Source organism: Rhinoderma darwinii, chromosome 11 (assembly GCF_050947455.1).
Source record: "Rhinoderma darwinii isolate aRhiDar2 chromosome 11, aRhiDar2.hap1, whole genome shotgun sequence".
NCBI classification, from domain to species: Eukaryota; Metazoa; Chordata; class Amphibia; order Anura; family Rhinodermatidae; genus Rhinoderma; species Rhinoderma darwinii.
Window position 1 is genome coordinate 98,115,724 of NC_134697.1, and position 23,155 is coordinate 98,138,878.

Consider the following 23,155-nt stretch of genomic DNA (forward strand, 5'->3'; position numbering starts at 1 on the left):
AACAACAGGAAATATGATCAGACAGCCCTGGGGTACTTCAACGGACCCTGGGCTGTCTGCCCATATATGTTATGTCCCTCAATCGCATCATAGGGAATCCCCCCTTCTTATTTACCCTTTGAATGCTGCGGTGGTGGTCAGCTTTCATTGAAGTATTCAAGGGATTAGCGGAGGAGATGAGGTTTCTCTGATCTCCGCCATTAGAGCGGGGCTGCGGCAGTGTAATACAGCCATTGCCCCGCTCCTGACAAGAAGTGTGTGTGCGGTCAGTATGAGGTGATGCGGTCAGCGCTGCACTAATGAGCGGCGGCGCAGGCACTGAAGATAGAGAACTCGGGGGTGTTTTGTAGTGCGCCCGCCATGTTCTGTCTTCAGTGCCGGCAATCATTAGTGCAGCGCTGGTCGCATCACATCACGCTGCATGCACACGCTTGTCAGGAGCGGGGCAATGGCTGTATGACATGTATTACACAGCCGCAGACTCGCTCTGACCACATTCATGTGTTACAATTCTAAGCTGGTAATTCAGAGCAGGGTAAGACAACAGCTTGGCAGCCGACCAAACGCATAGGAAAGGCAAACAAACCAGTGGAACTACTAATCCCAGGATACACACAAAATCACTATACAAAGACTAGATCTCTCAGAGGACCATTTAGAGATTAAAAGGGAAAATGAAGCGACATTTGTATTTATAGGCCTTTATTGCTTGACTGTATTGGGATTTTATCTCCAATAATGTAATATTTAAATAGTAAAAATGAATTTCCTGGCATCTTTTCACTGTATGTCTCCACTTACTTGTAATAATTACCTTGTTTTCAGCTACTGAACCCGTGACGTCCCCACTAGTAACAACGTGCTCCGTATTTAACAATACTGTCCAGGGTGCAATGTATACAGTTCTTGAACAGCCGTTTGAGGGTGCGGTCTACTGTGCAAAACGTGTGCATGCTGCACATTGGGAAGGTCCTCGATCTAACAGTGGGGTCGAGGGAAGGGTGTCAGCATAGTCTCCATCTGGCACACCCCAACGAGTTTCAGCTCAGGAGTAGCACTGCGGCAGCGAGACACCTCCTCTGACAGTCAAGGGAACGCATGCTCCAGAATTTAGGTCCTTGCAGAACTGTTGGCGAACGGCTCTTCTGTAGGGATAGGCTGCATCTGAACGGGGAGGGGGCAGCCGTGCTTGGGGAAAGGACGGCTAGGAGGTAGGAGGAGTGTTTAAACTAGGGATAAGGGGAGGGCAACTACATACGTAAAAGGGCAAGACAGTTTACATTGAGAAATGGGACTTCTTAATAAAACTGCGGGTGGAACAGGTGGAGAGCTGAGAAGTTAATAAAAGAGATTTCCCACAAAACACCTGTACCCCTATCCACAGGACGAGGAGAACAGGGGACTGAGAGTCTCCCGAAGTGCTCCATGAGACAGCTCGGCCAGCGCTCCATTCATTTCGATACGACTTCTAGGACCACCGTCTCCGGCAGCTCCATAGAATTAAATGGAGCGCTGGTCGAGCTCTCTCATGGAGCACCCTAGGGGGACTTTCGGTCCCTTTTCTCCTCATGACTGCGGATCCCAGCAGCCGGACCCCCAGCGATAACACATATATCCTCTAACCTGTGGATAGGGGATACATGTGTTAGTGGGAAAACCCCTTTAGGTCTAAATTAAAAAATGACCAAAAAATTTCTACATTTGTATGCTAACCAACGCTAGAAGCCTGACAAATAAAATAGATAAACTGGACTTAATGTAAAAAAAAAGTATGAAATAGTGGGGATACTACAGCTTTGACCAATCATGTTCACTGGTGGTGAGTAGAATATATGAAGGAAAAAAAACAAAAAACACCCAAAAAAACAATATACAGAGAAAACGTTACATAATATAGTCTAAGGTATTGAGAACGGAGGAGACCCTAATATTCATATGAGGCTTTTTCTTCTTCTGAAGCATAAATGACATTTATGAAGACTATGATGTACGTTATTAGAAGAAACGAGCCAAAGGATCTTTATTGGAGCGCTCCATCATGATTTAGGCAAGAACATACAAATATAGCATTTTACCAGCTGCTCTTTAAGAGAATTTCCCCCTGTGAAAGTTTTATGATGTATGATGTCGTCTGATTTTAGATTAAAACATTTCCCGCATTCTGAACAGGAATATGGCTTCTCCTCTGCGTGAGTTTTCTGATGTCTAACAAGACCGGATTTTAGACTAAAACGTTTCCCGCATTCAGAACACGAAAAGGGCTTCTCTCCCGTGTGAATTCTCTGATGCGCCACAACAGTTGATTTCTGGGCAAAACTTTTTCCACATTCTGAACATGAAAATGGTTTCTCCCCCGTGTGGGTTTTCTCGTGTTCAATGAGAACGGATTTATAGGTAAAACATTTTCCGCACTCCGAACAGGAATATGGCTTCTCCCCTGTGTGAATTCTCTGATGCGCAACCAGAACCGATATCCGAGTAAAACATTTCCCGCATTCAGAACAGGAAAACGGCCTCTCGTCTCTGTGAATCCTTTGATGTCTCTCAAGATGATCTTTCCGCGTAAAACATTTCCAACAATCCAGACACGCGAATGGTTTCTCCCCTGTGTGACTCCTCTCGTGCTTAACAAGAGCCGACCTCTGGGAAAAATATTTCCCACATTCTGAACACGAAAATGGCTTCTCTCCCGTATGAATTCTCTGATGTTCAACAAGAATTGAATTCTGGGTAAAACATTTCCCGCATTCTAAACATGAAAACGGCCGCTCGTTACTATGAATTCTCATGTGCATAGAAAGACTCGAGTTCTTCTTAAACAGTTTCCCACATACAGAACAGGGAAATATTTTACCTCTGCTGTGTCCCACACGATCGTTGGCAATCTGTGACGGCTCAGGAAAAGGTCCGTCAGATGAAAGCTCTGGCCTGTGGAGGAATACAGATGTATTGGGCGTAATACGACGTTTTCTAGAATTATCCTCTGGGATATCAAAATCTTCTGCTTCAAAATCTGGAAGTAAAATAATTTGATCTTCTAAATTCCTGGCGCAGTCATCTGCTGGAAAAAAATAGATTCTTGCATTAATATCTACTGTATTTTTTGGGTGAAAAAAATTCCAAAAAACAAACATTCCAACTGGAAAGATTTCTGTTCGGCTGGAGATAAAGTTTCCAGTCCCTCATCGAGATAGCAAATTCTTTGTTGCAAAACATCCAAATTACCCAATCTTATCTTAAAGAGTTACTCCAGGCAAAAACCCAAAATTCACAAACCTCGCCAAGGCCCCACATATTATTTTACCTGAATGGTGCCAGTGCAGAGATCCCCTGCTGTCCCGCCACAGACTACAGAGGAGACCCTGCAGGACACCATTGATGATCACATCATGTACAAGACAGGGCACTTATAATGTGGTGACAGCCTCTTTATTACTAGGACCACTGTTATCTACATTACAGCACCGATCACATCATGTACAATATAGGGCACTTATAATGTGGTGACAGCCTCTTTATTACTAGGACCACTGTTATCTACATTACAGCACCGATCACATCATGTACAATATAGGCCACTTATAATGAGGTGACAGAGCCTCTTTATTACTAGGACCACTGTTATCTACATTACAGCGCCGATCACATCATGTACAATATAAGCCACTTATAATGTGGTGACAGAGCCTCTTTATTACTAGGACCACTGTTATCTACATTACAGTGCAGATCACATCATGTACAAGATAGGCCATATCATGAACGCAACACTTGGTTCTTCCACCGTACACGAAAACCGGAGTTATAGCACCAAAGCCTTCTATGGTGCTCTAACTCTGATTCTCCATGGTGCATAAAAGCAGGGAACGCAAAAATAGCAAACAACGCAAAAAAAAGCAAGGAACGCAAAAAAAGCAAAGAACGCAAAAAGAAAAAAAAGCAAGGAACGCAAAACGAAAAAGCAAGGAACGCAAAAAAACAAAGCAAGGAACGCAAAAAAGCACTCCCACCATACAGTGGTCGGAGCCTTCTGCTTCTGGAACCGACCCTGCATAGCTTCCAGGTGCCCGGAGGCAGCCGGAAGAGCTGATTGGTGTGTAGTCCGTGTGTTGGACTTCAATGGGTGTGTGATGCGCGAAAAACGCCGACACAGAGAACATGTCGCGTGTTTTACGCAGTGGACTAACGCTGCGCAAAACTCACGGACTGTCTGCACTGCCCCATAGACTTCTCTAGGTCCGCGCGAGCCGCGTGAAAAGCACGCGGCCGGCACGGACGCAAAACACGTTCGTCTGAATCAGCCCTAAGGCTGGGTTCACACGACCTATTTTCAGACGTAAACGAGGCGTTTTACGCCTCGATTTACGTCTGAAAACACGGCTCCAATACGTCGGCAAACATCTGCCCATTCATTTGAATGGGTTTGCCGACGTACTGTGCCGACAACCTGTCATTTACGCATCGCTGTCAAAAGACGACGCATAAAAAACACGGCTCGTCAAAAGAAGTGCAGGACACTTCTTGGGACGTAATTTGAGCCGTTTTTCATTGATTCCAAATTATGGCCGTAATTGATGCCTCGTAAAACGCGAGTAACTCACAGAATCCTCTGAGTTACAGCATAGCAGGCGTAGTCTCGCGAGATTATGCTGTAAACTCATTCACAGCGAGATCTCAGAGCGGTCATTCACAGAGACGCTACAGAAGTGTCAGGATTCTGAATACACGTCCTGGCTGGAGGTAATGTATATTCATTGTCAGGACACTGCAGTAATGTTATAGTGTGTGTATGTGGCAGCACATAGTGATATAGCTATATCTCTATCTGCAGAGTAAATGAATGGGGAGAAGTGTATGACGCTGATTGGTCACCGATTGGTCAGCGTCATACACTCCTCTGTACAACGCCCACTTGGCCATATAGTAAAACACGCCCAGTTGTCCATTGAGAAACTCATTAGCATAAAGCTAATAAAGGTCATAACTCCGTCATAAATGATCGTTTTTCTAAATAAAAACCACTGGTGTAATCTACATTACAGCACCGATCACATCATGTACAATATAGGGCACTTATAATGTGGTGACAGAGCCTCTTTATTACTAGGACCACTGTTATCCACATTACAGCGCCGATCACATCATGTACAATATAGGCCACTTATAATGTGGTGACAGCCTCTTTATTACTAGGACCACTGTTCTCTACATTACAGCGCCGATCGCATCATGTACAATATAGGCCACTTATAATGTGGTGACAGCCTCTTTATTACTAGGACCACTGTTATCTACATTACAGCGCCGATCACATCATGTACAAGATAGTGCACTTATAATGTGGTGACAGCCTCTTTAAAAGACTCACCTGGGCTGATGTCTACAGGAATTTCCTCTTCCTTACACTGCCGGTAACCCTTCATATACATCTCTTCTTCTACAGATATATCTTCAACTTTAATAGTCAGATCTTGCCCCTGATTCAGTATACGGGCAAATAACGTATAATTCAGAAGACAGAAAAGCAACCCTTATGGAACATCAAAAAGGTATAAAAACTACCGACCAGCCATAAGTAAAAAATAGCAACAAGTAGTTGGGTAACTCAGACTCACAAGTGTTTCACGTCCCGTTCTATACAAAAAAAACTGGAGAAAGTTGAGAATAAAAAGGAAAAGGCCCACAATGCTCCTTCTTCACACCCTACAGATCTACCTGATGATCCTGCAGGAAACTCTCATGTTCTTCTGGGGACTCCAGAGGACTGGAACATCTCGCTGGTGTATTTCTGTTACTGGATCCATCTGTAGGAGAGACACACATGGACTGAATACTTTTTATATGTGGTTATATTCAGATGATGGTCGTTTCGGGGGTGACCCTCAAAACTGATTCTTCCTTTAACTGGTTCGGGACCGCCTGCTGTCTATTTACGTTAGACGGCTCTGGTCCGCGATGCCTCTCGCATTACATATTTACGGCGGCAATTCAGGGATCGCATGCACACAGCCCTGTGCCCTCGCAGTTTGCACCAACCCTGGGCACTGGGCTGAGAGCGGGGACCAATCTGTGTGGTCCCTGATCATGTGACAACGTATCGCAGCGATTACATCAGTAATCATTTTGAATACCTCGGTAGCGAATCTCTTCTCCTCACACTTTGTGAGGAGAAGAAAGGGAGAGACTCACTGCCAGAAGAAAACGACAGCACTACGTTGTTTTAATACATCGCACAAATTGTATAGATTTCTATCCATACATCTACCCTATATATGCATCTGATGGAACCTTTTTAGGACCATGCTTCCATACTTCATAATCACGGATCGTAATTACGGGCATGGTCGTGGGCACGGGGACTCACCCATCAACTGCTAGGACACAATGAGAGGAGTAATGAAGGCATGTGAACAGAGGCTGATGGTCCTGACTTTATCACTAGGCAGATCTTACCGATAGAAAACGGTGTAAAATAAGAGACTGTTGTAGTGACTGAGTGTGGAGTATACGGGACTCCTCTTCTGTATTGACCGGTCATCACCTGTGCTGATATCTAGAGGAACGTCCTTCTCCGACTGCTCGTCACACCCCAGACACGTCTCTTCATCTCCCGATAAAGCCTCGACTTTAATATTGATCAGATCTTCACCCTATTTTCATTTGTAGACAAATAATGTACAATTTAGAAGACAATGGGGAAAAACAAAACTTTTTGAAACCATATCTATATATATGACAATTGTTAATGGGCTGAGCCCGAACACGAGAGCAGGATCGCTCTGACAGAGTATACATGTGACACCTACAACCCGAGCTGTCCGGCCCTCAGACGCATGGCCAGACGAAGAGCGCTTGTCCCTCCTGACATGAAATGCTCTCGCACCGCGGTGAAAATTTGGCGCATGTTCTAACTGCGCGGTCTAAGGTTGCGCGGTCTAAATCTTAGTAAATCTGCCCCTATATTTTTTGATGTGAGGACATTGAATGGAGGGCCGGTTGAGCGTGTGCCTGCCGCTCCATTCAACGTCTATGGAATTGATGGAAATTCCCATTTCCGTCATACCCATAGGCTTTCAATGGAGCGGTAACGTGCAAGCTTGACCGCCGCTCTGCTCAATGTCCTCCTCACTGTGGTTCAGGGAGGGGGGAGGTCCCAGCGATCAGACTACGATCTCCTTTCCGGTGTTGTAACAAGTATTCGTTCTAGGAAATTTCCTTCACGTCACACAGATTTCAATAGCACTTATAGGTTAACACTCTACGGCCAGGTTCATACGTGGCGTAAACACTGCGGATTATCCCTAACGGATTTCACTGCAGGAAATCCACAGTAGCATCAAAAATCTCAACAACTCAGAAAAAAATAAATCTTAGACTTACCGAGATTTTTATGCACTGATAGTAATGTACTGTATATATATCTATACACTGATAGTAATGTACTGTATATATATCTATACACTGATAGTAATGTACTGTATATATATCTATACACTGATAGTAATGTACTGTATATATCTATACACTGATAGTAATGTACTGTATATATATCTATACACTGATAGTAATGTACTGTATATATATCTATACACTGATAGTAATGTACTGTATATATATCTATACACTGATAGTAATGTACTGTATATATATCTATACACTGATAGTAATGTACTGTATATATATCTATACACTGATAGTAATGTACTGTATATATATCTATACACTGATAGTAATGTACTGTATATATATCTATACACTGATAGTAATGTACTGTATATATCTCTATACACTGATAGTAATGTACTGTATATATATCTATACACTGATAGTAATGTACTGTATATATATCTATACACTGATAGTAATGTACTGTATATATATCTATACACTGATAGTAATGTACTGTATATATATCTATACACTGATAGTAATGTACTGTATATATATCTATACACTGATAGTAATGTACTGTATATATATCTATACACTGATAGTAATGTACTGTATATATCTATACACTGATAGTAATGTACTGTATATATATCTATACACTGATAGTAATGTACTGTATATATATCTATACACTGATAGTAATGTACTGTGTATATATATCTATACACTGATAGTAATGTACTGTATATATATCTATACACTGATAGTAATGTACTGTATATATATCTATACACTGATAGTAATGTACTGTATATATATCTATACACTGATAGTAATGTACTGTATATATATCTATACACTGATAGTAATGTACTGTATATATATCTATACACTGATAGTAATGTACTGTATATATATCTATACACTGATAGTAATGTACTGTATATATATCTATACACTGATAGTAATGTACTGTATATATATCTATACACTGATAGTAATGTACTGTGTATATATATCTATACACTGATAGTAATGTACTGTATATATATCTATACACTGATAGTAATGTACTGTATATATATCTATACACTGATAGTAATGTACTGTATATATATCTATACACTGATAGTAATGTACTGTATATATATCTATACACTGATAGTAATGTACTGTATATATATCTATACACTGATAGTAATGTACTGTATATATATCTATACACTGATAGTAATGTACTGTATATATATCTATACACTGATAGTAATGTACTGTGTATATATATCTATACACTGATAGTAATGTACTGTATATATATCTATACACTGATAGTAATGTACTGTATATATATCTATACACTGATAGTAATGTACTGTATATATATCTATACACTGATAGTAATGTACTGTATATATATCTATACACTGATAGTAATGTACTGTATATATATCTATACACTGATAGTAATGTACTGTATATATATCTATACACTGATAGTAATGTACTGTATATATATCTATACACTGATAGTAATGTACTGTATATATATCTATACACTGATAGTAATGTACTGTATATATATCTATACACTGATAGTAATGTACTGTATATATATCTATACACTGATAGTAATGTACTGTATATATATCTATACACTGATAGTAATGTACTGTGTATATATATCTATACACTGATAGTAATGTACTGTATATATATATCTATACACTGATAGTAATGTACTGTATATATATCTATACACTGATAGTAATGTACTGTATATATATCTATACACTGATAGTAATGTACTGTATATATATATCTATACACTGATAGTAATGTACTGTATATATATCTATACACTGATAGTAATGTACTGTATATATATCTATACACTGATAGTAATGTACTGTATACATATCTATACACTGATAGTAATGTACTGTATATATATATATCTATACACTGATAGTAATGTACTGTATATATATCTATACACTGATAGTAATGTACTATATATATATCTATACACTGATAGTAATGTACTGTATATATATATCTATACACTGATAGTAATGTACTGTATATATATATCTATACACTGATAGTAATGTACTGTATATATATATCTATACACTGATAGTAATGTACTGTATATATATATCTATACACTGATAGTAATGTACTGTATATATATCTATACACTGATAGTAATGTACTGTATATATATATATCTATACACTGATAGTAATGTACTGTATATATATATATCTATACACTGATAGTAATGTACTGTATATATATATATCTATACACTGATAGTAATGTACTGTATATATATCTATACACTGATAGTAATGTACTGTATATATATCTATACACTGATAGTAATGTACTGTATATATATCTATACACTGATAGTAATGTACTGTATATATATCTATACACTGATAGTAATGTACTGTATATATATCTATACACTGATAGTAATGTACTGTATATATATCTATACACTGATAGTAATGTACTGTATATATATCTATACACTGATAGTAATGTACTGTATATATATCTATACACTGATAGTAATGTACTGTATATATATCTATACACTGATAGTAATGTACTGTATATATATCTATACACTGATAGTAATGTACTGTATATATATCTACACACTGATAGTAATGTACTGTATATATATCTATACACTGATAGTAATGTACTGTATATATATCTATACACTGATAGTAATGTACTGTATATATATCTATACACCGATAGTAATGTACTGTATATATATCTATACACTGATAGTAATGTACTGTATATATATCTATACACTGATAGTAATGTACTGTATATATATCTATACACTGATAGTAATGTACTGTATATATATCTATACACTGATAGTAATGTACTGTATATATATATCTATACACTGATAGTAATGTACTGTATATATATCTATACACTGATAGTAATGTACTGTATATATATCTATACACTGATAGTAATGTACTGTATATATCTATACACTGATAGTAATGTACCGTATATATATCTATACACTGATAGTAATGTACCGTATATATATCTATACACTGATAGTAATGTACCGTATATATATCTATACACTGATAGTAATGTACCGTATATATATCTATACACTGATAGTAATGTACTGTATATATATCTATACACTGATAGTAATGTACTGTATATATATATCTATACACTGATAGTAATGTACCGTATATATATCTATACACTGATAGTAATGTACCGTATATATATCTATACACTGATAGTAATGTACCGTATATATATCTATACACTGATAGTAATGTACTGTATATATATCTATACACTGATAGTAATGTACTGTATATATATATCTATACACTGATAGTAATGTACTGTATATATATCTACACACTGATAGTAATGTACTGTATATATATCTATACACTGATAGTAATGTACTGTATATATATCTACACACTGATAGTAATGTACTGTATATATATCTATACACTGATAGTAATGTACTGTATATATATCTATACACTGATAGTAATGTACTGTATATATATCTATACACTGATAGTAATGTACTGTATATATATCTATACACTGATAGTAATGTACTGTATATATATCTATACACTGATAGTAATGTACTGTATATATATCTATACACTGATAGTAATGTACTGTATATATATCTATACACTGATAGTAATGTACTGTATATATATATCTATACACTGATAGTAATGTACTGTATATATATCTATACACTGATAGTAATGTACTGTATATATATCTATACACTGATAGTAATGTACTGTATACATATCTATACACTGATAGTAATGTACTGTATATATATATATCTATACACTGATAGTAATGTACTGTATATATATCTATACACTGATAGTAATGTACTGTGTATATATATCTATACACTGATAGTAATGTACTGTATATATATATCTATACACTGATAGTAATGTACTGTATATATATCTATACACTGATAGTAATGTACTGTATATATATCTATACACTGATAGTAATGTACTGTATATATATCTATACACTGATAGTAATGTACTGTATACATATCTATACACTGATAGTAATGTACTGTATATATATATATCTATACACTGATAGTAATGTACTGTATATATATATCTATACACTGATAGTAATGTACTGTATATATATCTATACACTGATAGTAATGTACTGTATACATATCTATACACTGATAGTAATGTACTGTATATATATATATCTATACACTGATAGTAATGTACTGTATATATATCTATACACTGATAGTAATGTACTGTGTATATATATCTATACACTGATAGTAATGTACTGTATATATATATCTATACACTGATAGTAATGTACTGTATATATATCTATACACTGATAGTAATGTACTGTATATATATCTATACACTGATAGTAATGTACTGTATATATATATCTATACACTGATAGTAATGTACTGTATATATATCTATACACTGATAGTAATGTACTGTATATATATCTATACACTGATAGTAATGTACTGTATACATATCTATACACTGATAGTAATGTACTGTATATATATATATCTATACACTGATAGTAATGTACTGTATATATATATCTATACACTGATAGTAATGTACTGTATATATATCTATACACTGATAGTAATGTACTGTATATATATCTATACACTGATAGTAATGTACCGTATATATATCTATACACTGATAGTAATGTACTGTATATATATCTATACACTGATAGTAATGTACTGTATATATATATCTATACACTGATAGTAATGTACTGTATATATATCTACACACTGATAGTAATGTACTGTATATATATCTATACACTGATAGTAATGTACTGTATATATATCTACACACTGATAGTAATGTACTGTATATATATCTATACACTGATAGTAATGTACTGTATATATATCTATACACTGATAGTAATGTACTGTATATATATCTATACACTGATAGTAATGTACTGTATATATATCTATACACTGATAGTAATGTACTGTATATATATCTATACACTGATAGTAATGTACTGTATATATATCTATACACTGATAGTAATGTACTGTATATATATCTATACACTGATAGTAATGTACTGTATATATATATCTATACACTGATAGTAATGTACTGTATATATATCTATACACTGATAGTAATGTACTGTATATATATCTATACACTGATAGTAATGTACCGTATATATATATATATATATATATATACACTGATAGTAATGTACTGTATATATATATCTATACACTGATAGTAATGTACTGTATATATCTATACACTGATAGTAATGTACTGTATATATATCTATACACTGATAGTAATGTACTGTATATATATCTATACACTGATAGTAATGTACTGTATATATATATCTATACACTGATAGTAATGTACTGTATATATATCTATACACTGATAGTAATGTACTGTATATATATCTATACACTGATAGTAATGTACTGTATATATATCTATACACTGATAGTAATGTACTGTATATATATCTATACACTGATAGTAATGTACTATATATATATCTATACACTGATAGTAATGTACTGTATATATATCTATACACTGATAGTAATGTACCGTATATATATATATATATATATATACACTGATAGTAATGTACTGTATATATATATCTATACACTGATAGTAATGTACTGTATATATCTATACACTGATAGTAATGTACTGTATATATATCTATACACTGATAGTAATGTACTGTATATATATCTATACACTGATAGTAATGTACTGTATATATATATCTATACACTGATAGTAATGTACTGTATATATATCTATACACTGATAGTAATGTACTGTATATATATCTATACACTGATAGTAATGTACTGTATATATATCTATACACTGATAGTAATGTACTGTATATATATCTATACACTGATAGTAATGTACTATATATATATCTATACACTGATAGTAATGTACTGTATATATATATCTATACACTGATAGTAATGTACTGTATATATATCTATACACTGATAGTAATGTACCGTATATATATCTATACACTGATAGTAATGTACCGTATATATATCTATACACTGATAGTAATGTACCGTATATATATCTATACACTGATAGTAATGTACTGTATATATATCTATACACTGATAGTAATGTACTGTATATATATCTATACACTGATAGTAATGTACTGTATATATATCTATACACTGATAGTAATGTACTGTATATATATATCTATACACTGATAGTAATGTACTGTATATATATCTATACACTGATAGTAATGTACTGTATATATCTATACACTGATAGTAATGTACTGTATATATATCTATACACTGATAGTAATGTACTGTATATATATCTATACACTGATAGTAATGTACTGTATATATATCTATACACTGATAGTAATGTACTGTATATATATATCTATACACTGATAGTAATGTACTGTATATATATCTATACACTGATAGTAATGTACTGTATATATATCTATACACTGATAGTAATGTACTGTATATATATCTATACACTGATAGTAATGTACTGTATATATATATCTATACACTGATAGTAATGTACTGTATATATATCTATACACTGATAGTAATGTACTGTATATATATATCTATACACTGATAGTAATGTACTGTATATATATATCTATACACTGATAGTAATGTACTGTATATATATCTATACACTGATAGTAATGTACTGTATATATATCTATACACTGATAGTAATGTACTGTATATATATCTATACACTGATAGTAATGTACTGTATATATATCTATACACTGATAGTAATGTACTGTATATATCTATACACTGATAGTAATGTACTGTATATATATCTATACACTGATAGTAATGTACTGTATATATATCTATACACTGATAGTAATGTACTGTATATATCTATACACTGATAGTAATGTACTGTATATATATCTATACACTGATAGTAATGTACTGTATATGTATCTATACACTGATAGTAATGTACTGTATATATCTATACACTGATAGTAATGTACTGTATATATATCTATACACTGATAGTAATGTACCGTATATATATCTATACACTGATAGTAATGTACTGTATATATATCTATACACTGATAGTAATGTACTGTATATATATATCTATACACTGATAGTAATGTACTGTATATATCTCTATACACTGATAGTAATGTACTGTATATATCTCTATACACTGATAGTAATGTACTGTATATATATCTATACACTGATAGTAATGTACTGTATATATATCTATACACTGATAGTAATGTACTGTATATATCTATACACTGATAGTAATGTACTGTATATATATCTATACACTGATAGTAATGTACTGTATATATATCTACACACTGATAGTAATGTACTGTATATATATCTATACACTGATAGTAATGTACCGTATATATATATATATATATATATACACTGATAGTAATGTACCGGATATGGTCAGACGGTCCTGGGGTCCTTCACTGGACCCGGGACTGTCTGCCCATATATGGTATATCCCTCGATCGTGTCACAGGGGTTCCTCTTCTAATTTTTCCCACGAATGCTGCGGTGGCGGTCAGGTTTGATCGAAACAGTCAAAAGAATAGCAGCGGAGATGAGGTTTCTCTGATGTCCGCCATTAGAGTAGGGCTGCGGCTGTGTGTTACAGCCATCGCCCCGCTCCTGACAACAAGTGTGCGCGCGCTCAGCATGAGGGGATGTGGCCAGAGCTGCACTAATGAGCGGCGGCATCGGCACTGAAGACAGAACATGGGGGTGTTTTGCAGTGCGCCCGCCATGTCCTGTCTTCAGCGCCGGCCGCATCACATCACATCACGCTGACCGCACGCGCACACTTGTCAGGAGCGGGGCAATGACTGTATAGCACACCCGCAGCTCCGCTCTGACTACATTCATGTGTCACTATACTGCGGCCGCACAGCTTAGTATCGAAATGCGTGAATTACCGGTATTGAACCGTTTGAAGGAGCACGATGCATCCCTACACTGCACAAGATAGAGATACGGTTGTGTTCACATCTGCGTCGGAGGAGACGTTAGGAGCCGTCGCAGATTCCATCATTATGACAGAAACCTGAAACAAGCCATTCAAGTAAATGGGGCGCCGTTGGTTTCCACCATCCAACAGATCGGGCGCTTCCGTTTTTCTCGTCGTTCTGCTCTTATAAATGGAGCAGAATAGCGGAACAAAGAACGCAGACGTGAACAGGGCCGAACATCATTTGTAATATTATATAAAAAGGAGGGACACTTTAAGAGGCTGCCGATACCGGATGAGTTTCGGCTAATGTTTGTGGGCAAATTTAATCTAATGTGCTGGCTGGCATCACATGAGACTGTCACGAAACCTCTCCTCACAGGCTGTTATGCACTGATCTGTACGTATCATTTCCCAACATCTTCACCTCTCCAGTCAGCAGATCAATGATCTTGTAGGTGAGGTCCAGGATCTTCTCATCATGGATCACTGAGTGAGGTGGAGGCGGTGTCATGGGGCTCTTGGTCTTGCTCCACCCTCTTGACACACAGGGACGGCTGAAGGGAGTGGAACTCTCATCAGATTTCTTCTTCACTACGGTGTAGTCCTGTGTATGAAGAAAGTCCCTGATAAATATCATTATATACATCTCCAGAATCCCGCGCCTCTCCTGCCAGGTCACTAGGTCATATGACATCACTTCAGCTGTTAGCGTGATGTCATGCAACATATTTCCCAGAATCCCACAGCTCTCAGATCATATCCATGTTTTATTGAAGGGGTTATTCCACTAATCCAGGAAATTCTAATTTTCATCTTCTGTAGCCACTGCTCCGTTGGTGGCTTGTGGACGGGCAGCAGAGCCGCACAACATTGCGCTTGTGCCGCTCCGTCTCCAAGTAGTTCCTTGCGGTCTTACGTATACGGTGTCCTCAAACATTCAGTCAGTGAACACTTCCCGACATCATCTGACCCAAGGACGACCAGCTTGTATTCAGGCATAGTACAGGCTCAACTCCTCGCCCCACTGTCCTCCCTCTCCTGGACGAGCCCGGGCACTGACTGGGATCCCCACAGCCTCCCACTTGGGACACAGCCCACTGTGCTCTCCGCCATGGATGTGCCCAGGATCCCCGCCGCCTCCTGCTTGTCCTCCTCTAATTAGGAGACACAGCCCATTGTCCGTCCTTGATCTCTTGAATGGGCCCAGCCTGGGATCCCAGTCGCCATCTGCTTAGGCCAGTCCACTATCCGCTCTCCTGGATGGGCACTGCCTGGGATCCCCGCCCCCTCCTGCTACGGCCCACTATCCTCTCTCCTGGATGGGCACTGCCTGGGATACCCGCCCCCTCCGGCCACAGCCACGGACCGTCTCTCTCCTGGATGGGCACTGCCTGGGATACCCGCCCCCTCCGGCCACAGCCACAGACCGTCTCTCTCCTGCATGGGCACGGTCTGGGATTCTTGACGCCTCCTGCTTATCCTCCTCCATTTGGGAGACAAAGCACACTGGCCTCCTTTCACTGGATCGGCATGGGCACTGCCTGGGATCCTCACCCGCTTCTCTTTTCCCGCTTGGCTGTGCTTCACTAGCGGAGAAAGACAAGCGGGAGTCAACGAGAATCCAAAGTAGCGCCTAGGCCCACCCAGGAGAAGGGCGGCGGCTGGCGGAGGTGGCAGAGATCCCAGGCAGGAGAGGAAGGACAGCGGGGGGAGGCGTTGAGCCGACATTCTCGCATCAATACAAGCTGGTTGTGATATCGGGACGAGCGATGGGTTTCTCCAAGGAATTATTTTGAAGTGTGACCCCACAATAGACGATTCCTTCAGAAAGGAAATATAAGGTCCTATGTATATGTAGATTCAAGCGCACGTATGCCCACCCATCTAGGGGGCGCTATCACCGCCAAAGTAAATGACAAAATATCATTTAATGTATTGATATTGTAAACTTATTTTTACACGTTCCGTCCCTTATAAATAATATTCTCCGGGGATAATAGACGTGTGTGATGTCATGTGACCTATTTCCCAGAATCCCTCACCTCTCCGGTCAGCAGGCAAATGATCTCCAGGGTGAGGTTTAATATCCTCCCAGCCATCTCTTTTCTGTCCTTGCCCATCGTTGTTGGGTCAGTCAGGAAAATAACAATCGTGGTGAGGGGGAGACACGTCAACCGGGAAGATCCTTCACTACAAGAAAGAAGTGCGTCCATTTCTCAGTCACCGATCCCTGAATGGGCGGAGCCACGGATCTGTAGTATGAAGCCGCACAGCGGGAGACCGATCCTAGTGCCGGATACGGACGTGGATGAAGCACGCGGCAGGATTACGCCTTCGTTTTGGACGCAGCCAGAATAGGACAGTCCTACAAGCGCACGAGGCGCCGATTTCACAGAAGATTTTTAACAGTTTTTCTCTCCTAGACGGGGCACCTGATTACGACTACAAAGCCATACGAGACTATGTGCCACCATACAGCCTCGTAACCGGTTTATTTAAACTTTTCCCGTTTTTATTGCCCCGCAAGCCGCACCGATTTTACTGATCAGGAGACGTCACCGCGCGTCGTAACTCTGATTCCAGCCGCCTAACCGCAAAAGCCATCGTGGCATCTAAGCCGTAAGACAGAGGGGAGGTCCCCTCCGTCTGACCATCTGCCACCCTGTAACACAATCACGGGGCACCCATGGGTGTCATGGCAGCCTGGGGGTCTAATGAAGGGACCCATATCTGCCATCTTGGTACACCTATTAATAGGAAGCGGTTAATAGTACCATACAGCCCAATATGTAAGTATTACAGTGTACGGTACCAGGGACCAAACCATCGCTTGTTCAGGAGAAGAAAAAAAAAAAAATGTAAGAAATAGTTTTTTTGTAAAAAAAATAATAAAACAAAGTGCTCATTTTTTCCCCTAAAGTAATAAATAAACATAATAACTGGTATCGCCGCGTCCGTAAAAGTCCAAACTAATATAACGCTATTTAACCCGCACGGTGACAGCCGTAATAAATTTTAACAATGAAGTATTGCTGTTTTTTTGCCCACTCAAAAAATAGAATAGAAAGTGATAGATTCGTACCTACCCCAAAATAGCACCAATAAGGTCTAAGCCACAGATGCCCCCATAACAATGCAGATGCCCCCATAACAATGCAGATGCGGGTGTCCTCATAAACATTAGACATGGACTACGTACTTATACACATCTACAACCTATACAGATCACTAATATATACACCAGATATCCCCGCACCTCCACAGACCGGACGCTTCTATCTTCTCCTCAGACCTCCATATATTTACCCCGGAAGTTGTCCGTTCCCTTTCCAGCGTCGTTTGCGGTGATGTCGCAGTCCATAACGAGGACTTCCGCCTTACGGACATCATGTGACTGTCTCTCCAAGCGTGATTGGCTAGTCCCACACGAAGTTTTCTTCACGCCCACATCAAGAATGGCCGCGGCAACACATTTTTATAAACACGCATGCGCATTAATACCTTTGCCTCACTAGCACGGCGGCCATGGTGTTGTAGCGTTTTTGGATAGACTGCAGCGGCCATTTTGTTGTGGTCTTAGGTTCATTATAGGAAGAAATGGGATCAGTATAGGACTAGCAGGGAACACACAATAAACTAATTGTATGATCTGCAGCTGCTTGGTGTCCGTAGGCGCCTCCAGTGTGTTCTATTTGGCAACTGCGCGGCCTAATTTCCCGCTATGCGACAACCCAGCCACAGATGTGGCCGTTCTCAGCTGACAATGAAGATGTGAGTCTATAAGGGGTCAGCGCGTGCGCATAATATCTGAAACGTAACAAATTCCTCCGATCTTTAAGATTGGGCCTTCTAACTGCTGATTTAAAACCATTGAAAACATCCTTGTGGCTTTCGTATGGGAGCACGGCCCGTAAAATACAAAAAATAGGACATATTATATCATTCCCGGCACGGTTCTACAGCACGGACACCCATCCGAATCGCTACGAAACGGTGTCCACAGCCAATGGAACCAAATTGGTCCGTAAAACAGTGGAATGTAGTGTGCATGGGGCCTAAACTGCGTGAGACGGACTGCAAATACGGACAAGAATAGGACCTGTTCTATAATTGGAGGAACAAACATATGGATCCCCAAAAAAAAACCTATTTGTGGATTTTCCCATAAAAATGAATGATTCAGTGTCCTATCCGCATAACGGATAGGACGCTGAAGAAAACAACGGTCGTGTGCATGAGCCCTAATTGTGTTACCCTCTTCCCTGGTCGAACTGCTGGTCGGCCAAGGAGCGTTAGAGGGGTTGTCCCAAGACTAAATGTTATCCCCTAACCACAGGACAGTTAATAACATGCAGATTGGTGGGGATCGGACCACTGGGACCACCACTAATCACGCCAATGGGGTCCCATTTCTCCAAAAGAATGGAGCATACAAGCGCCCCAGCCCCATTAAAACAGCTGATCGACGGGGGTGCCGAGAGTTGAACCCCCACCGGTCAGATATTTCTTATAACTGGACGACCCCTTTAAGGGTACATATGCTTTTTCACAGTGCTGTCATAAGCCCGGCATGGGTGACCCGTGTCTAAACACGGCCGGGCTCCTGATCTAACGGCCGAGATTGCCGCTACCTCCGATCTCAGCTGTTTAACCCCTTAGATGCTGCCGTCAGTAGCGACCGCGGCATCTAAGTGGTTTCAGAGGGAGGACGCTCCCTCTCTATCACCCTGTCAGTCTATCGACGCGATCGCCGGATGCCAATAGTGTCTATGCCCAGGGGCCTCCCAACCTGGTCTCAAAGATTTCAGCAAAACTGCTTGCTTGCTGAAAGTCTAACAGATTTCATCTATGGCGAAAATTTTTAGATCTGTATTTTTTTTCTTTTCGGTTTTTGAGGTTTTGGGTCCATTTAACTGAACATTCCAAAGAGAACGTGTTATAGGCCAGACTTAAGTAGAACTCAAAAAATTGCCACAGATGCTCCGGCCGGAAATATCACCGCTACAGTTCACGGACTGGCCGAAGAAGACTTCATGGTTTATTTCATCTTTTTGACATTTTCAGACCATTTTATATCCAATAAAACTGGTCAAGAAGTTTGCGTCGGGTGTTCTTTCTGAGAAAATTTTCCAAGCCAACCATCAGCATGGAGTAGATAAAGCTTGAAAAACAAAAACCCAAAAACACAGTCGATTGCTTGTACAAATTTTCTTTAATGCACTTACAAGAGGAGTGACTTTAAGACCATAACGCCACCCCTCCCCCACATTCCCATGCACGGTAATACTGACTAGACTACTTTATGAGCGTACAATGTGTAAACTCTAACGATGAGTCTTTTTGTTGAAAAAAAATTCCATTTTTTTTTTCGAAATCAACTTTCCCCACATTAGGTAATGGAATAGGGTCTCTGTCCAGCGTGGATCATCTGATGTTTTATAAGTTGCGAGTTTCGGGTAAAACACTTTCCGCACTCAGAGCACAAAAATGGCTTCTCTCCTGTGTGGGTCCTCTGATGTCGGACCAGTACTGAACTGTTGGTAAAAAATTTGCCGCATTCTGAACAGGAGTATGGTTTCTCCCCAGTGTGGATTCTCTGATGGGAAATAAGATTGGGGCTACTTCGAAAACATTTCCCACAGACGGAGCAAGAATAGGGTTTTTCCCCGGTGTGAACCCGCTGGTGTAGCGTGAGGTTCGTGCTGCTGGTGAAACATTTGCCGCAGTCGGCACAAACAAATGGCTTCTCTCCCGTATGAGTCCTACGATGTTTGATGAGTGAAGCCTTCTGGTTAAAGGACTTCCCGCAGTCGGAACACACAAAGGGCTTCTCCCCTGTGTGAATTCGCTGGTGCGTGATAAGGTGGGCGCTGACCGAGAAACTTTTCCCACATTCTGAACAAGAGAATGGTTTCTCCCCTGTGTGACTCCTTTGGTGCCTTATATACATCGAATTTTTGGCGAAACTTTTTCCACAGTCGGAACATATAATTGACTGCGATCGTCTATGAGCCCTTTGATGTTTCAGCAGATCTGCATTTCTTGTAAAACTTTTTGGACACTCCGAGCATTTGTAACTTTTCTCGGTGGTGTTTTTGGATTTCCCAGATATGGAGAAGGATTGGTTAGAAAACATTTCATTGTTTTTCGTGGCTTTGGCTGAGGAATTCTTCTCTGCTCTTGGTGAATCGCTGTCTTCTCCACTACAATCATCAGTATAAGGTACCAAATAATCGATTTGCGTATAGGTGTCAGTGTCCGCAGCGCTTCCTTCATGACTACAAACCATCTCCTGCTTAATATGGGCCGATGGATATTGTGGTGTTTGACCTACAGTTGCATTTCCTTCCTGACATAAAACAGATTCCTCCTTAATAAGAGATGAGTATTGTAGCGTACAATCTGCGGCTGGACACATTTTTGAGTTTTTGAGATTCCCATCTGTACGAGAGTTGAGTTCTTCCCTGATACTATTCGGCAAATCCTGAGCCTGACTGATGAGTGGAACCAATTCTTCTTTAATATGTGGCGCCCCTTGGTTGTACATGAGCTCGGTAGGTGTGCAGAGGTCATTGTCCATGAGAGTCCTTTCTCCAAAAACAGTTGCGCCTTCCTCAATATGGCCATTTGTATTTGGTGCCCGCGGGTACATCCGGGCATTGACCTCCATATCAATGCCTTCTTTACAGGTCACAGATTCCTCCTTAATCTCGGTAGGAACATGGTTAATGTGGCACCCTTCTGGGGATTCTGCAAAAACAAAAATAAAACTTGTAGATATTCTGTATGTATTCGCAATCCACCAAAGGTTCGGGTGGGAAATCCCTCTGTCGCCCAGGGACTTAAAGATAAAAATATTTGAAGCTTAAAGGGGTTGTCCCAAGATTGAATGTTATCCCCTAAGGACAGGATAGGTGATAACATGTTGATCAGTGGAGGTCTGACCGCTGGGATCTCGAGAACAGGGGTCCCGTTCCTTCGAATGAGTAAAGCGGTAGGTCGCGCATGCGCCCCGCTGCTCCATTCATTCTCTATGGCACTGCCGGCTAGAGCGCTGTACTTGGCTATCTCCGGCAGTCCCATGGACATTGAGTGGAGCAAGCGCGACCTGAGGCTCTATTCACTCGGAGGAACAGGACCCAGGTTCTCGTGATCAGTGGAGATCCCAGCGGTCGGACCCCACCGATCAGCATGTTATCAACTAGCCTGTGGTTAGGGATAACTTTTAATCTTGGGATAACCCCTTCCCAACGTATGACGTATACTTAGTGTAGGGGAAGGGTTAGGGGAAGTATGGACCGGGCTCACGGGCTGAGCCCGTTCCATACAATGCGGGTATCGGCTCCGATACTTCACTGTGGGTTTAACCCCTTTTCCATCCGGAAACGTCCGAACTATTACAATATAACATTATTTATCCCGCACGGTGAACGCCGTAAAAAAGAAATAAGAGTAAGACGCTGGAATCGCTGTTTTTTGGTCATATCTCCCACAAAAAATAAATAAAAATGGAATAAAAAGTAATCAAAAACTCGCTCTCAGAATTGGACGACACAAGATAAACGTTATTTTGTACACTTAGTTTTCCT

At 39.3% G+C, this 23,155-nt stretch overlaps 1 protein-coding gene across 1 annotated transcript in view; it reads right to left on the minus strand.

The window, feature by feature from the left end:
* Positions 1-1,992: 1,992 nt before the first annotated feature.
* The window catches only part of LOC142663094 (uncharacterized), a 31,769-nt gene continuing 10,606 nt past the window's right edge, over positions 1,993-23,155 (minus strand). The window contains exons 5-12 of the mRNA XM_075841397.1: positions 20,961-22,316; positions 18,823-18,982; positions 17,609-17,756; positions 15,991-16,170; positions 6,542-6,650; positions 5,716-5,804; positions 5,369-5,477; positions 1,993-3,061 (exon numbers count right to left, since the gene is read on the minus strand). Of these exons, the coding sequence (XP_075697512.1) occupies positions 2,037-3,061; positions 5,369-5,477; positions 5,716-5,804; positions 6,542-6,650; positions 15,991-16,170; positions 17,609-17,756; positions 18,823-18,982; positions 20,961-22,316 (3,176 nt within the window). The 3' untranslated portion in view covers positions 1,993-2,036. The remainder of the gene's footprint in view (positions 3,062-5,368; positions 5,478-5,715; positions 5,805-6,541; positions 6,651-15,990; positions 16,171-17,608; positions 17,757-18,822; positions 18,983-20,960; positions 22,317-23,155) is intronic.